The 16,983-nt window shown below is 47.5% G+C and overlaps 1 protein-coding gene across 1 annotated transcript in view; it reads right to left on the bottom strand.

The window, feature by feature from the left end:
• The window catches only part of UNC5D (unc-5 netrin receptor D), a 350,696-nt gene that overhangs the window by 81,679 nt on the left and 252,034 nt on the right, over window positions 1-16,983 (bottom strand). The window contains exons 6-7 of the mRNA XM_059730699.1: window positions 16,123-16,290; window positions 13,748-13,912 (exon numbers count right to left, since the gene is read on the bottom strand). Coding sequence (XP_059586682.1) covers window positions 13,748-13,912; window positions 16,123-16,290 — 333 coding nt within the window. The remainder of the gene's footprint in view (window positions 1-13,747; window positions 13,913-16,122; window positions 16,291-16,983) is intronic.

The following is a 16,983-nucleotide window of genomic DNA, read 5'->3' as shown; positions in this document are numbered from 1 at the left end:
GGCACCTGCTTGCCATGCCAAAGTGGGATTTAACCCCATGCTACTGGGGCTTTAAGCCAGCACTCTTCCCCCCAAGACTAGCAAGCACTCCTGGAGGAAAAGCGGTGGGAAAAGCCCACCTTGCTTCTGGCCAGAGCAATGAAATAACAGCAAGAAAGAGCTCACCCGGGGGGGTTTCCTGACACACCCCCTTGCCTTCCTCAAGGCAGGATTTAAACTCAAGCCATCTGCTCTCCAGCCAGTGCACTAGCCACCCAGCCAGCAGACTTCTGCAGGTCAAAGCCTGTCTGCTGCTTCTCCCTGTCCCACACCTCCCCTGGTGCAACAGGAGACAGTCACTGAGTTACAGAAACAAAAACACATGAAACCCCGCTTTTCCCAGGTGCAGGCCTCAACCTCCTGTTCCTGGGGCAGCAGTCTAAATCAGAGGCCACTGCATTTCTTCACCTACACCTGCTCTGCCTGCACTAATAGCCACTCAGTGGCTCCGCAGGAGAACAGACCTGCCACCTCCAGTGACATCAGCAAAAGCACCAAGTTCCCCCACCCAAAGAGCAATTAACTGCTCTAGAAAAAGACACTGTAGACTAAGGTCACTGTCAGACCCAGGTAAAGGGCTGAACCTGCTCCAGCGTTGCGTGCTGACCAAGGCCCTTGGCTGCGGCAGACAGTGGCACAGGCTCAGGGCCTCCCTGCTCTCTGAGGAGGTGATGCTGTGTGCTTTGCAGAGTAGAGGGAGCAGCCAAGGCGGATGCAGGCTCTGGCAGGGAGGGCAGGCCCAGGGGCAGACATTTAGTTTCCAGGGAACAGGAAGTGCTCTGCATAAGTCCCAGCATCATGAGCACACTGCTGCAAAGCCCTAACATCCAATCTCATCCAGCCCAGCCAAGTGTTTGCCTTCTCTGCACTCCAACACCGCCCCCCCCCCCCCCCCCCCCCAACTCAGGTCAACTCGCCCCCTGGAAGTCAGCAAAGAAGCTCACCCTCAAAGCCAAAATGTTGGCAATGTAACCCTGTTGCGCACTTGCTCCCCCACAGTGGGCAAGAGGCAGTTGATCACCATCCACTCCCTGACCACCCCTCTGCCATTGAAGACTGCTATCAAGCCCAACTCCTCCCTAGACAGCCCTATCTTGGGATCGCTGCTCCCTCTGAGGCAAAGGCCAGAGCCCTCCAGCGCTGGAGTTGCTGCCCAGCCCCTGGCCCCATGGTAGATACCCACCAACCTTGGGGGTGACCCCCACCACTTGCTGTCAGGGCTTTTCTCAGGCCTCACCCAGCATCCAGGTGAGCCCTAGACCGCCACCTCTTGCTGCAGCTGTGTGGGATGCAGAGGAAGGGGCAGGTGATGGAGGGGCCTCAGGTCTGGTCCCCTGCTCCACCAGACTCTCACCAGAGGAAGTACACAGCAAGAAGGGGCTGGGAACCAAGGTGGAGGTAGGGCTCAAGTTAGAGTTGAATATTTCCGTAAGGAACAAAGCAACCAGCATCAGCGAGTCACCGAGGACATCGGTGCTGGCAGTGAGACAGCCCCAACACTGATTTCACTGCCAAGCCCGGCTGTTTGGGGTGAGGATCAGCCCTTGCTGGGGGGAAGTGCCCACTGCTCCTCCAGGGGTTCTTTCCCCCTCCGGCGCAGTGCTCAGAGCCCAAGCCTGGAGCTGGCAGATGCTGGAGGTGCTCCCATTCAGCAGATCCCTCAGCACCTGCCAGGAAATGAGCAGCGCCATGTCCTTCCACCTGGCAGGGGCAAGAGGGAGGCTGCAGAAGAGCGCTCAGTCCTCTCGCTTGGAGTCAGGGCTTCCCAACCACAGCAATTTCTGCAGGCCCAGCTCAGGTTGGCTGCATTGCAGCACTCACACCTCTGCCCTAGCCCTGGCACCTGGGCATTGCTAGTGCAACCAAATCAGGCAGACGGGATGACCATGTGGAGTGGCCCAGCCCTGATCCTTCCAGCTGGTCTCCCAGAGGGGTCTGGGCACAGGGAGGCTGGCAGTGGCTGCAGGACAAGCAAAAGGTTAAGCTCGGTCATGTTTTATTCTTGCCACACACCTCTGCTTAAACGCAAAATCTCAACAGGGTGTTGTTCTACAAAAACCCTAAACATGATTTGTGAACTCTTGCAGCCTTGGTAATCTCATCAGAGTAATGGGATTATATTTCAAATTACTGCAGCCTCTTCATTACACATTTAAACTCCTTTGACAGAGGAAAAGTTAAATAAAATGTGCGCGCCAGCCCTGGCTGCCTCTCCTGCTCTCTCCCTTGATTAGACAAACAGAGCTCCAAAAATGAAAAAAAAGAGTTGATTCATTTTTCTGACAAGTCACAACAGATTTTGGATGGTGAGTGAGTGACCTCCCTGAGGTCCAGGCACAAGTGCTGGGGCCCTGTGCAGATGGCTAATGGGCTCCAAGGCAGGTGATTCCCCACAAAGCAGCACAAGTGATCATTTCTGAGCTGTGTGCCACCTAAGGTGCCACTGCATCCCCTGCAGCCACCACCTGATGGATTTCTCCACACAGCTGATAAATCGCATTTGAATTGCAGGCCCCAGTGCTGACCGTCACTGTGCTGAGTGGCACTGCTGCGTACGGCTGGGCTGGCTAAGCTCAGCAGGAGCCTGCCTCCGTGCTGCACAGCAGATGCCAGCTACATCAGTGCCAGCTACATCAGTGCACTGGGACACAACGGACCCAACCAGGCTGCATGGGGGACTCGAAGGGCAGATGCCCCCACTCCCACCAGCCAGAAAGCAGTACCAGCCGCCAGGGAGCCATCCACAGAGGGAAAGCTGGCTCCCTTGCGGATTCACAGGGGACCGGGGAATTTTCTCAGGTCCCTGTGACACCTGTGCAAGAAGCAAAGCTCCCCCCAGCACTGCCTGGGCATGAGGTGGGCTGCTCCCTGCATGGCCAGTCCACAGGGCAAGGCCTGGGGCTTTTGTCCACCCTCCAGCAGGACAGCAAGGTAACCCTGGGCATCAGCCAGGAGCCAGCTGTTGTGTAGCTGTTGCCTGGCATCGCTTGTCACACTGGGCCTGCTGTGGGGACCAGCCTACAGGTCTCCCACTGGAGCTGTCTGCACAGGGACCTGGATCCCACTGCATGGATCACAGATACAGCCACGCTGCAGCAAAGGATCCCAAGACGTCCCCTGAGGCTGCTGGCCTCGCAGGGGTCTCAGGCCAGGGGTGATGGAAGCCTGCCCACTGCTCCAGGTAGCGGCGGAGCCCCTTGGTGCCGGCTGGCACCGGTGCCCTGGCATGCACTACCCCTGCTGTGCTGTGGGGTCACAGCTGGCCAAGTGCAGCTGCAGAGCATGTCTCAGCCTGTTCTGCCGGGGTCCTGTCCCCCGGCCCACCAGGCCATTCCCCATGTCACGGAGACCCAGCAAGCTGAGCACTCAGCGGCTAAGAACAGCATCCCAGGAGCACCCACAGGGAACCCCGCCTGACACAGCTGGTCAGCACATCAAACCCTGGGCCAACAGCCTCTTGGGCAGTGTCCTTCCCACAGCCTGCACTGGCAATGCCTGCTGGCACACACCTGGGCAAGGGGCATCTCTTGGCTCCTCTCCGGCTCCCAGAAGCTTTGTTGCACGCTGGGTGCTGCTAATGACACCACCTATAATGGGGGCAGCATTCCCAACTCCTCTGAGGATTGTACCCTTACTTCCCCGTGCGGCACTCACCCAGACCTAGGGCCTATGGTGATCCTCTTGCAGCCAAAGGGGAGCCGCTTCTGCAGCCCGCATCAAAGTCTGGGGACAGTAGCTCTACTATGCAGCTGTCAGTTCACAGTAGCTAAAACTTCCAGGTCTCGCCCCTTTTGCTGTGTGCGGTCTTTCCAGCAGAGTGGTGGAAAGCCGAGGAGAGGGCCAAGATTAAGCCCTGGGACACAGATTCGCCTTTCCTAGGCGTATTATCAGTGGTGCTTGCCTCTACCTGCATTGGCGTTTCCCAGTTGGGTCTGCATGGCCAGGCTCCCACTCTAACAGCAGGATAAGAGAGCGGCAACATGGGCAAGCCAGCTACCTTCAGTCTGGTCCTGGTGAAGCTCAGGCCTGCATGCCTAGCGGTACTACAGAAGCTGTCTAGGGTTTTCTGCCCCTCCCCCCAGCTCTGGTGGCCTTGCTGGAGCAGATCTAGGCCCTGTTTATTCTTCTAAGGGGGCTAGGCTCGCTCTCAGCAGCCAGCGCCTCACTCTACAATAGACCAACATCTCGAGTCCTCGTTTGGAAGGACAAAGGCCTGTTTTTGAGACAGTTCTGTTGGTGTAGAGGAGTTGAAACTTGACTTTGGGACTTTTCTGTTCCACAGAAATGCAATAGCAATGGGGTTAAAGTAGGCGGAGGTTTTGCAGGTGATGGATGAGCTCAGGAATATCTTATTTTGGGAAAAGAATCAGTGTAAAATGACTGCAGGCCAGGGTCAACATAGCTGCTCCTCTCAAGAACAGATTCAGCCCTTGCAGCACCTGGAGTGCTTCTCCTACCAGCCCCTGGCCAGAGAGCCAGCCGTCACCCCACTAGGATAGCTTTACAGAGGCCTGAGGACACTGCTCGCTCATGGGCTAGAAATCTTGAGCGCCATGAAATGGCCAGGAATGGGCAGGCATCCCAAAGAAATCCAAACCAACCAAAAGCGATACAAACTTGTCCCAAGCAACACAAACCTATCCAAAGCAATATAAATGAACATGAAAGAAACCAAAGCAATCTGAATCAAGCACCCGAACTCCCAGTAATCCAAAACAATCTAAAGTACATGGAAGAATGTGAGGGGAATATCCAGGAAAGCTCAGCATTCGTGGGGACCTCGTGGCATTCCCAGGGAATCGTTCCTGGGGGACACCTGGGGTATACAAATGTCACTTGTCATTTGTTAGTATTCACAGGGATTGAGTGGGAATGTCTTGGATTGCTTTGGATTGGAAGTATCTGTATTTGCTGGTATTCCTCAGAAATAACCAGGAATGTATATCCCCCATTGGAAATACCCAACTTCCCCATAGAAACCTCAGTAACATTGGTGAGCTTCACTAGGAAATAGCAGGGAATCTTCTGCCCATTCTAGCCCACAGGCTAAACTCCATTAATTCTCAAGAATTGAAAGGCTATCTATCTTGCACTGGTGGAAGTTGTAAATTGAACCACGTGTTTTGAATATTTTGCTCTCCCCCATACGCACACATACATATACAGGCAGCATGAGACCCACACTACTGTTTGATATCTCACTGCTGGAGCTCAGTAGGATTAAAGGAAAGGAATAAAAAAGACAGAGAAACAGACAGATAGCATACAGGTTATACATGTAGCTCTAACCAACACTGGGTAGCCATACCTGCAGCAAGCCTGCAGAAACCTAATAGCAGGCAGAAACCTGAGCAAGCTTTCCTAAGTCTAGCATTACACTGCATTGCTGGAGACAGGTTGAGCCTTCAGTCCTTTGCTGCATGTCAAATAACAACACACAGCAAAGAACAAAGGCAGGTAACACAAATGACAAAAGATAGTTTGATAGGTGCCATATTTAGAAGTCTCTGGAGAGAACCTGTTCAATCATCAATTTAGCTTTGTGTAAACCGAAAGGAAAAGTATTCTAGAATCATATATATATGTCAGGGGCCAACACAGCTTTAGTTTGCCAACTGTCAAGAGAATCTTTTGGAAAGTTAATTTTTGTTTCATGTCTCTGCATTTGCATGTCCGTCTTCCCTGCCACAGCCGCACGGCTTCCCTGAGCTTCCAGATTTCCATTCGGAAAGAAGTGTTCCACAGATCACCTAGACCTCATGCTAAAAACTATTTCCTGATATTCAGCTCCATTTTTATACCATTGGTTTGCCCAAACTGGCAAACTTTCTTACTGTTGACACCTTCTGAATAGGCAAGCAAGTGAAATTATACCTTTGCTTCTTATTCTTACTTGAAATGAAATCTAGACAAGCAACAGATCTTAACCTATCGACTACCATTTATCAAAACATGTGTTGTCATGGTTTGAACACATTTTCTTTTGTGCAGGCGATAGGGTACGTGGGGCAGAATTTAATGTCGTGTTCCCCTTCAGCAAGTTCACACCCTGGTAAACCGTCCGTTCAATGAGGGAATTCTGCACAGAATCTAACCAGAGCCAAAAGTTAATCCAGCATTGGGTGATGTTGGGAAGTCAGGCTATCATAACAGTAGATGCACCCTCCTGTTTGGGACTAATCTGAGAGGACTGGAGAGATGAGGCCCAACAGCTCAATATTTCATTTAAAAGACTCGAATTTTGAAAAGTCTTTTGAAGGATTATATCTCTTCCCACCCAGGCAGAATCACTTGGGGCTATACACTACCTGCACCATAAGTTCCCACCATTAGCCTTTGTAAGGCTCCATACTTGTTAGAGAAAGAAATGTTTCATTTCTATTTTTGCTTCATGAAAGGAACAAAGTTAACAAGTTGTGCCTGAGATAAATAACCTCTGAGAGATTAGTTTTCTGAAGCACTGGATTGCATTTCCTTCACAATTCCCTGTGGGATGTGAAGCAGAGTAGGAAAGGCACATATTGGAATATGAACAAGAAAAAAAAAGGAAACAGACAGGATAATTGCATCAATTTCTATTAACTGAAAAAGCAATTATGGCCCAAAAAATAATTTGACATAACTATATACATATTGCATGACCCATAAAGAAGCAGTGATATCACACCCTAGGATGCAAAAAAAAAGAGACACACTTAATATTTCAATTTAATTGAACTGAGAGACATGGAGTTTCAGATTTCAGATCTGAGACATCATCCATACCACTTCTCATCACATTAAAACAAAAGAAAAGCAGCTTATTTAAAAATATAAAACACACACTGAGCTAGAGCTGATTTCAGTTCCACTGATATATATCTGTGTAATCTGCAGGTGTAACAAGTGAGCATCCCGGGGCTGATCTCAACACAGGCCCGCCCGCTTGCTTCCACTTGCTTCTGGGCAAACCACCCGCCTACCTCGTCTGCCACACCTCGATGTTCATGATTGAATGATGTACATCAGATGGGAGGCTGCCCTTTACCTGCCCTGATGACTAGGGCCTATGTACATCACTCTGACCATCCCTTATCATGTCCCATGCCTCACAGATGATTCATGGTCTAATACCCAGCCTTATCATATTCCTATATACATACTGGGCTCCAAGCCCCATCTCTGGGCCTTCAAGCCCCGTCCTCAGACTCCAAGCCTCTCTCTGAGCTCCAAGCTCCATCCTCGGGCTCCAAGCCCTGTCCCTGGGCTCCAAGCCTCTCTCTGGGCCTACATGCCCCACACTATGGGACTAGGGCTCCAAGCCCTGTCCCACTGCACTCCCTAAATGAACCCTTATCCCTTTGCCCGGCAACTTCCCTAATGGTTCCCCAAGGCTTAGAGCCCCACCCCTCTGGCACCTAACTCCTGGCTCCCTAGTGCGACTTCAAACTCTACTGCGAGTCTGGGAACTGCCTCAGGTCCCTCCACCTGGCTTGGGCCCTGCCTCAGTACTTGCAGTGAGGCTGGGCTCCCCCTGTCTTGATCTTGATAGCCACCAAGGACGTGGGGGCTGGGGTTATCAGGCGCCTCTACCTGCCTTTGACCTGGGAGGTAACTGGCCTGGCATTTCTGGGGGACTGTCCCACCACAGACAATCCCACCAGGACACCCTTCCCCAGCAGGGTGCAATTTCCTGTCATGCCCAGGACCAGTAGCCTCCTGGCACCCCAGTAGCTCTTCCCTTACCTCCGAGTTATACTGAGCAGCAGCTCAGCCGTTGGTCTCTCTCTGGCTCCTGGCAGCAGACTGCTGCCCCTACTGTTCATTTCCTAATTGGGATAGCCAGCTGCAGGCTGCCTGGTTGCTGCCCACGCCCCTGGGAGTAACAGCAAGTCTATGTAACTACGTAATGTGCAGGTCTATTTGTGCTTTGGAAAATATTTTAAACTAGTCCTGTTAGTTCAATTTTCCCCAAAAGAGTAGAAATGATGAAGGTATACAGTGAGATTCTTGCATGCGTGACACATCGGCAGGGTTATGGTTTTGCTTGTTTGTTCGTTTAGGGGTAGGCATTTGTTCACCAATAGTTGAGAATTGTTTGAGAGTGAAACACCATGAAATTATTTTGGAGAAGACTGGGGAAAAAATAAGAGGGATTCATCGTTTTCAGATCCTTATCAGGTAGACATTCCCATTCACTAGTTCTCCTCCTCCTCCTCCAATATTTCTTTTCGTACACAAAGAACTCAAAGTATCTAACTCCATATGTTCTTTGCAGCTGAAATGTAAGCTTTGACTCCCATTTGCAGAAAAAGTGATCCGTTTCTAACAGATGTTGCCTAATGCCCCATATGTGCGGTCATAAAATGTTTACGGTGGCACAAACGGTGAGCAAATACATGTCCCTACCCTTTGTTGTGGCACATCAGAGGAAAAATCAGCAGTGTAACAAAAGGTAGTTGCATATTTGTCCACCTTATTGTGGCAGATGTCTATTAGCTCTGTGGCAGGAGAGTGTGGGCAGCCCTCTCAAGCCCCTGGAGCACCTGCCCAGCTTTGCCCCCTGACACAGAGGCAACCCAAGGAATCTTAGGAAATCAGGCCTCTCAAGCCCTGGTAGCACCTGTCTGTCTTTTCCCACGTACCCAGACCCACCCTCAGGGTCTCTAGGGACCCGTCTGGGTAAGCAGGAAAAGTGAGGCTTTGCTCACTAACCCAGACACACCCCAGGGTCTCCCTGAAGCAGATCTGACAAAGCAGAGCTTTCCGCTATACCCAGACCCACTCCTGGGATCTCCAGGGAAGAATATATTGCCCCTCGCCCTGCCCTATCAGCGGGTAGGACAGGGGCCAACACGTGTTTCACCCAAAGAGGTGGGTTAGCTGTACCACTGCATACCACAGTACAGTTGATCCGCTTCATTTGGTAACATCTTTTCCTAGCCTAAGAGGCCAGGTTTAAGAAAAACAGTCTGTTCCCAGACTTGATCTGTTGTCTTAATCGCTGCTTGAAAGTGTGTTAGATAGTGTCCCCAAATACAGTTATTCAAAAAGTAACGGCATTCAATGGCAAGCAACATAGAAGAATGAAAGGTCTGTGGGGAAAAGGATGACCAGCACCACAAGAAATTCTCTGCAAAAGGATTCAGTTAATGCCTTTTTTTCTGTTTACTACAATGCTATTTGCCAAATGAGGTAGTAGGTCTTAAATTATTGTTTGTACTGCAGTAGCATCAATCAGTTCTAGTCATGGATAATCACGCTGTATGCTACAGACACATGACAGACAGATAGTCGATATATATTTTACCTAGACCTTGCCCCCAAAGAACGCATCATCTAAAAAAACCCAAAACAAACCCAACAAAATAATTTCTGAACGTGGGATGTTGCCATGTCACAGCCACAGCCATGTGGAAGTCCGTGTGAATGGGCCTTATGACCTTTCTAGTTGAAGGCCACCAACAGTGATGACAATGAATGCCCTTTCCTGGAGGCTGAATGGGTGAGAGAGAGAAACTTTCTTCTACCCCTTAGACCTGGAGGTCTCCAATGGGGTACATCGAGGCACGTTAGTTGTGTACCAACAGTGAAAGCTCTGCTGCGTGCTGAAAACTATGCTGGATAACCAGAGGGCTTCTGTCTCTAAGGCTGTCAAAACTGTATCTTTCACTGGCATTAACAACATTTAATATAAAGACAACATACATACATTGTCTGCACACACCTTGAATTTCTCATCAGCAATATCTGTGTCTTTGGCCATAAGTCACTTTTCTGTTGGTTTTCTTACAAGGACAAGAACTTGACAATGGGTTCTTTACAGCCAAAAGTTGTTTGTCTTCAACTCCCAGTGGTTTTCCCTTAGCTTGGAGCTCTGCGCAACACAAGGCACTAAATCCCTACTGAAGGAAATCTGCTTTTATCATCAGGAGCCAAAGCTACTGGTTTGTATCTGCTGGAACAAGTGGAGAAAGCCAAACTCTCCTTTTCCGGAGATGGAGTAAACTGCGTTATTCAGCCTGGCCCAAGCATCTTCTTTTTCTACTGATGAGATTTATGCCAAAACCTTTCTATATGGGTACTGGCCATGCCGATTTTGTAATGAATGCCACATTCAGGGTTCAGCAGCAGCTCTTTATCAGGACTAAAGGCTGGCCATTAAGAGAAACATTAATCACTTGCAAACCATGTTTCAAGATAGGTATAAAACACTGAAACAGACAACCAACGTTTGGCAGACCCAGTCCTAGAAACCAAAATATTTTGTAAAATCTTTATGAAAACCATTCTCAAATGGGACATAAAAGAGACTAAAGCTGGGGACAATTCTAGTAGCTGTTTTATTGGAGGTAGGGGCTCCATTTGCAAGTGGTGGCAGCTGAATCGATGCCATTATTCCATTTGTCCACATCTCTACTAGTGGATCTAACCCATGGTAACCGACTTTTAAAAACATGCTTCATTTAGGTTACAGAGCTTTTGCTTCCACTTAAAGGGGACAGACACAACAGCTGTAGCTGATCAGTAGTAAGGCAATACAATTTTAAAGCACTTGAACTGTTTGTTCACACCTCAAGTGACAGGTCCATGAACAGGACTGTGGTCTAATGTGACGCAGACCCTCCTCATCATTTAACCATAGTAACATGAGTGAGAAGAGAGTCTTTTCTCTGGTATCCCAAATCCTTTTCTTCATATGCTTCATGCCCCAAGTCTATTTTCTGGAAACCCTCTTGTTAAAACTCCTGCAGTTGATATCAAATACTTGACTAACACAGCACTAGGCTTTTGAGCTCCTTCCACATGGAAGATGCACTTGTACCAATATGAAGGTGATAGTTCACTGTAGATAGGCACACAGTTGCACTTCCTCAAAGCAGTGACTTGTGAGATGCTTTCAAATATGATGGCAATGAGGATCACATAAGCAGCTAATTATCTACCAAGCCATCCCATGACTATTGTGTGCTTCAGAGTATGGCTACATCCTTGCTTGCCTTGCTCAGCACATATTCCTGACAGAATCATAGACAGCTCAGGCTACAAAAAACCTCAAGAGGTCATCTAGTCTGCTCGAGGCAGAATGATCCCTATCTAAACCATCCCAGCCAAGGATTTGTCTGACCTGCACTTTAAAACTTCCAAAGATGGAGATTTTGCAGCCTCCCTAGGCAGTTTATTCTGGTACTTCAAACTCCGAAGGTGGTTATCTTAGGTGACAACAAGAGATTAAGAAGAACTTTCTAAGGCTCTTACTTCCTGCCCTGTCCTTCATGGTCATAGAACAATCTATCACCATCCTCTTCTTAACAGTCCTTTGTATATCTGTAGACTGTTATCAAACCCCCTCTCAAACCACATCATTGCAACATTTCCAACCTTTCCTCAGATGTCATTTTTGTGGTTCTCCTCTGGACTGTCTTCATTTTGTCCATATCTTTCTTATGCCATAGTACATCCACTGAAAAAAAAATATTCACTAATAGGCCTGTTACACAAATACACCTGAAGGGGTATTGGATATAACAAGTATCTGCAGGGAAGAGGATTCAATTAATGTATGGAAGAGTGAATCAAGAGTATCTTCTGTTCTCTACAGAGACGTTCTCAGAAACTGAATTAATTCCAAGCCCCGACAGATCCTCACTTGTTATTCTCTTTATGCCACAAGAGAGAAGAAAAAGAAAGTTTAAATCATGCCTATATCCTCTTAAAAAAAATAAGGTTCATCTACATAATGTCAGTCGCTAGCAGACATAGCTACAGCAAAACTAAGGTATAGGGGAAATGTAAATATAACTACATTTTTAAAAAGCCAACTGGGACTTGAATATTAAAGAAGTTAGGTGCATTTTAAATCCCAGCCTCAATATACAAATGTTCTAGGCTACAGTGACGACTTTTATTACTAACAGCCTAAGTGAAAGTTAATCAAATCTCATGCTAAAAGTGATGCAATTCCACAGTTCATGGTGTGAAGATCATTTCCTCTTCTTATCATATGTAGAGCTTTGGACAATTTTCTAGGCATATTTTTTCCCCTTTAATTTTTCCCTTAGATTGCCAAGTACAGTATTAGGAGGCAAGATACCAAACTTGCAAGATCTGCCATACTGGATCAGAATGGCCTACTCTCATGCAGCTGGCAGCTGACAAAGAGGAAATGCCTATTTATTTACTGGATGTTTTGGTGAAGTCTCTGTGTGCATAGGGTGGAGGGGTGGTGCAATGCAAGGAAGAAGACAGTGAAGTCAAATGCCTTCCTGCTGGAAACAGCAAGGCAGGCAGTGGGAACATAGTTTCGATTACTACTAAAGTAACGTGGCAAATACTAAACTGCAACTGCTCAGTCACAGACAGCCACAAGAGTGAGTGCCAGTTGTGTGTGAAATCTGTGGACCTGCCAAGGACCAAGCTAGATTTGAGTATGTGCTGCAGTGAAAGAAAGGCAAGTTCAAATTCCCAGCGTCATTAACACAGTTATAATAGTCGGTGCATACTAATAGCAATAGAGCCAAAAATCTCTACGTGCTTCCTGAAGAAAGCTTAGTGTTGTCATACTTGCAGGTCACCAAGCAGGCCAGCAGCAGAGCTGGGACCTGGTTTTCCAGCTGCCCGCTGGATACACCACGTGAATTAGACTGGATTCACAGCACCCCGTTTGTCCACTGTTGACTAAGGTGGGGGAACGATACACTCCCATGAAAATGAATGCAAAGGAGGCGATATCAAAATACAAGCAAACTTAGCTTTTTCCCCCTAATTTGCTTGTTTCAGCCCTAGAGTCCCAAATGGTTCCCAAGGCTGCCATTTTATTGCTAGAAAGCGATGAGGTGGCGATATTATTACATGGCTACGGAATAGCATGCAACGTAGGAAGAAACTTGTTAACTTCTCATTTATTTCAAGATGACGCAGATGTCCCTGGATGTTTTGCATCTCAGTGCTGATATTTCAGCTGCAGGGCTGATTTTCCTGACTCCTTAGCTGTTTGTTTATGGTAGCAACAACTATATGCCAGATGCTTTCCATACGGTTGGGAAGGGTCAGATGCTTTCATGAAGAGCTCATAGTAGCATGTAAAGCTCAAATCTGTTACTCACACCCACAAAATCTTTCTTAGTAGCAAAGGTGAAAGTGAGAGCTGCCTTTGACCCAAAAAATCCGGGGCACTGATTTGTTGCTGCATTATATGCATTGGAATTCCAAAATAAGGTGGAAAACTAAAGGCTCTATTCAAAATCAATGAGGATCTTAATCTCCCATGTCACGAAAAGGTCTATGTCTTATCAGAATCACTTAGTAATAAATTGGACTAGATGACCTCTGGAGGTCCCTTCCAACCCTACTTTTCTATGATATCTATGATTTGTAAGTGAAAAATGTGCTGGCTTATGCACGTTAAACTTCCATAAATCTTTGATGCATTATTCATTATGCCTAACCCAAAGCTCTTTGAAGCCACAGTGAGTTTTCTATGGCCTACAGCAGGGTTTTGGCTCAGATCCTTAGAAAAAGCCTGAAGTCAGGTGGATATAAAATTTGCAGCTGTGCAGCAACCTGAACATATATCCTACCTTCTATAAAGATTTCAGACAAAATTGTTCTCCAGACTCGAATGCAATTCATGTGCAACACTCTACAGCATACACATTACGGCATAACTTTTAGAGGGCAACACCTCCCAAGACAGTCCATTGTAAAGGTTCATTGTCATATCACCTACCTTGAATGCAAAGTCCTTCGGTGCAATTCTCAGATTCTTGACTTAAGCCTTCACAGAATTTTCCTCCGTTTCGTGGGGAAGGAGCAGTGCATTCCCGAATTCTCAAATGTTCGCATTCTGGGCTGCAGACTGACCATTCACTCCATACCTCCCAGCTACCATCCACTAAATGGGAAGACAAAAAACAGAAGCTTATATGACAGTTGTGATCAGGGTGCATCCAAATTCACTTATTCCAAGGGTTCCACAGGTGCTCTTCTGAGGTTCTTCTAAAGAAAGCCATCCCCTTTCTCCCTAATCTGTCAGCATGTGGAATATATGCTAAGACTCAAGAGGTTTATACACAGAATATGAGCTATACCTCTACGTCAGACCTATATAATACTAATTTTAAAGATGCATGCCACGTCTGATGGCATGTACTTAGCATCTATTATCAAGAAAGTTCTTAACTCCGTAGGATTTGTTTTCTCTCTCATATTATACACACAGAAGTCAGTTTAAAAGGCATCACTGAAATGCAGCTACCTTCAGTGTAGAACACAGCAGCTTTTTAAATCAAGTGCAGCCACAATATATGAGACAGTTTAAGGCAGGAAGGAAAGAACACCTACAGCCACTTAGGACCGCAGGAGAGAATTTCACATACTTTTCTTCATAATGCAGCTATTAAGCTCCTAGTGTTCATTCAAAATTCAGCTCCAACAGGGCTGGTATGTGGGGGCCTCACAGAGCCATCAAGCAGGAATAATGTTGACATTTACCAAAAGAACAAGAGCTGGCCTTCCTTGCTGGCTGCTGGTTAATGCCCCAAGTGAGATTCAGGATCAATGCATCTCTCTGCTGACGGATTTGTAACTCTCTGGCACAACCCCTACGTGACAAAGGTGTTCCACGGCCCCGTTTTTTTTTCATGCACCAATCAGGTAGGGTAAAAGTCAGACTTTTTTGTTCCTACATTCACTTTAGTACCTAGTGGATCCAGAGCTCAGAGGCTCAGTCCCCACTGGAATAGACGGAAATTTCTCTGTTCACTTTTAAAATGATAAACTTGGTTAAAACTGCATGTCTGCCCCACTTCGTGCTGTCATCGCTGTCCCTGCCTCCCCGACTATTCTGTTAACCTGTAACTTTATCATTTTGGGGGAAACCACAAATAGATAAACAAAGGACAAAAACCAGGCTATAACAGAAGCATAGTTCTCTACAGTGACAGGGTATTTAAATCCCTTTATCCCATTTAACCTTTTTGTACCATTTTAAAGTAATGTGTTTTCAAACCAAATCATCCTTTATTTCCTCATAACCCCGCAGCTCAGGGTTCTGCATTTCTCCTACTGACTGCCAGCATCACTAAGCCCTAACTCAGTGCCTCCCAACCTTTTCCTCAGCCTGACCCCATTTAAACACTGGACATTTTTTGCAATCCCAAAATAATGCAAACAAGATCAACGCCCCCTCCCCACGTGGGCAGCACAGCTGAAGTGGAGCCCGGGGTGGGGGGGAAGGAGGTGGGCTTCCTGCTTTGGGCTCGGGGCTCCCCACCCTACTGCCCTCCCCTAAGGGTTTCTGCAGCCCAGCAGGTGGGATGTAGCACCCTCATCCTACCCCACCCTATGCACAAATATGGGGGGGAATGTGCCCCCCCATGCCTGCCTCCCTGGGAATTCACAGTGGCAGGAAGCCAAACTACTCCCTCTCTTCCTCACTGTGGGGAACCCGATCTGCTCTTCCCCCCCCCTCCCCCCCATAGACTTACCTGGAGGGATCTGCAGGAGGTGTTCTCCATGCTGCGTGGCTGCCTCATCACCCTCCTCCTGATCCCCCCACACCCAAGCAGCCCCTCACAGGCTGGAACTCTGCCAGCCTCCAAGGAGAACCCACCTTTTCCCACTTTTTTCTGTGATTTTCAACATAATCAGTTGACCCTGCTGAGTGTTTTTGCAACCCTATTTTTTATCACTGCGACCCCAATGTTGGGAACCGCTGCCCTAAATGCTCGATGTAAAAAGCTCTGTGCCTCATTTTTAGGGCCCAGCCATTCAATATTCAGAGCCCTCTCTTCTGCCTCAAGTTCTATATGTCGCACCAAATTGCTGCTTGGCGACTGAGCATTCATTTGCCTTTCGTGAGCTAGAGGCATTAAGAACCCTAGCAGATCTGGCGAGCAAGGATTGTGACTTCCTCTGCTATTGCAAGAAACGTCGAAAAGCACAAGCCTCTGAACGCCACTCTACAAGAAGCACACAAATGTCTTCTAGTTCCTTTTGATCTCAGTGACTCTGCATAGCACACCTGCCTACGCAACAGGTCAGAGGGCTCTCTCCGGGGCGTGACCTTTCAAGTTAGACCTGGTTAAGCTGCATCTCTCTCACCAGGACAAAGTGAAGTGCAGGTAATTTTCTGCACTGACATTCCCTCGCAGAAAGCTCCCCCGTTGAGTGGAGCAGGGTTGGTACAGGTCCGAGATCGCTTCTGCCAGCCTCGACCACACCGCACATTACAGTTAGACCACTCTGTCCATGACGACCAGCCTCCATTCACTGAAAAGCACAAACACATGTATTATATGCATTATATAAAAGTCTCTAAATATCAAATCTTCATTTAGATCCTATCCTTCTTAAGGTGTGTGTGGGGGCGGGGGGTGCATTTTTTTAACACATTCTGCAAGGTAAATTTAAACCCAAAAAGGGGCATCACCATCTAAATAGCATCAACATGCAGTTACATCTGGGTGTGAAATAACTACAGTGTGTGAATTTGGAAGATCCATGCATCAGGAGGTGTAACAACTGACAGCAGGACTGAAGGGGATGTCAAAGAATGGACCTCAGTTCCCTTCAAACACACTTCACCTTGAGGTATTTTTAAGATCTTATTTATCCTTTCACTGCATTGTGAAATTTTGCTCTCCAGTTTATGAACTTGGAGAGCAACAGGGAATGATGATAACAAATATTTCTGTTTTTTCACCCAATGCTACACAACTATCTGCATTACCTATTTTTTGTATAATGCTATGGAGCCTCTATTTGAGGATTGATTAAGACTATCCCTATTCAGAAGAAAAGCATGCAGGGCATTTACAAACATGCTCTGGGAGGCGGGAGGGAGTGCTTAATTAGCACCACTCAGAGCCGTGCTAATTAAAGCACCTGGAGCGTGATGTGTATCAGCATCCCCGCACTGAAAAATGGTGGCGGGGGTGCTTTAACTAAAGCTTGTCTAATGAG

This window comes from Alligator mississippiensis, chromosome 7, assembly GCF_030867095.1.
Source record: "Alligator mississippiensis isolate rAllMis1 chromosome 7, rAllMis1, whole genome shotgun sequence".
Taxonomy (NCBI): Eukaryota; Metazoa; Chordata; order Crocodylia; family Alligatoridae; genus Alligator; species Alligator mississippiensis.
The sequence above is the reverse complement of the archived record's forward strand: the minus strand, read 5'-3'. Positions and strand labels throughout refer to the sequence as shown.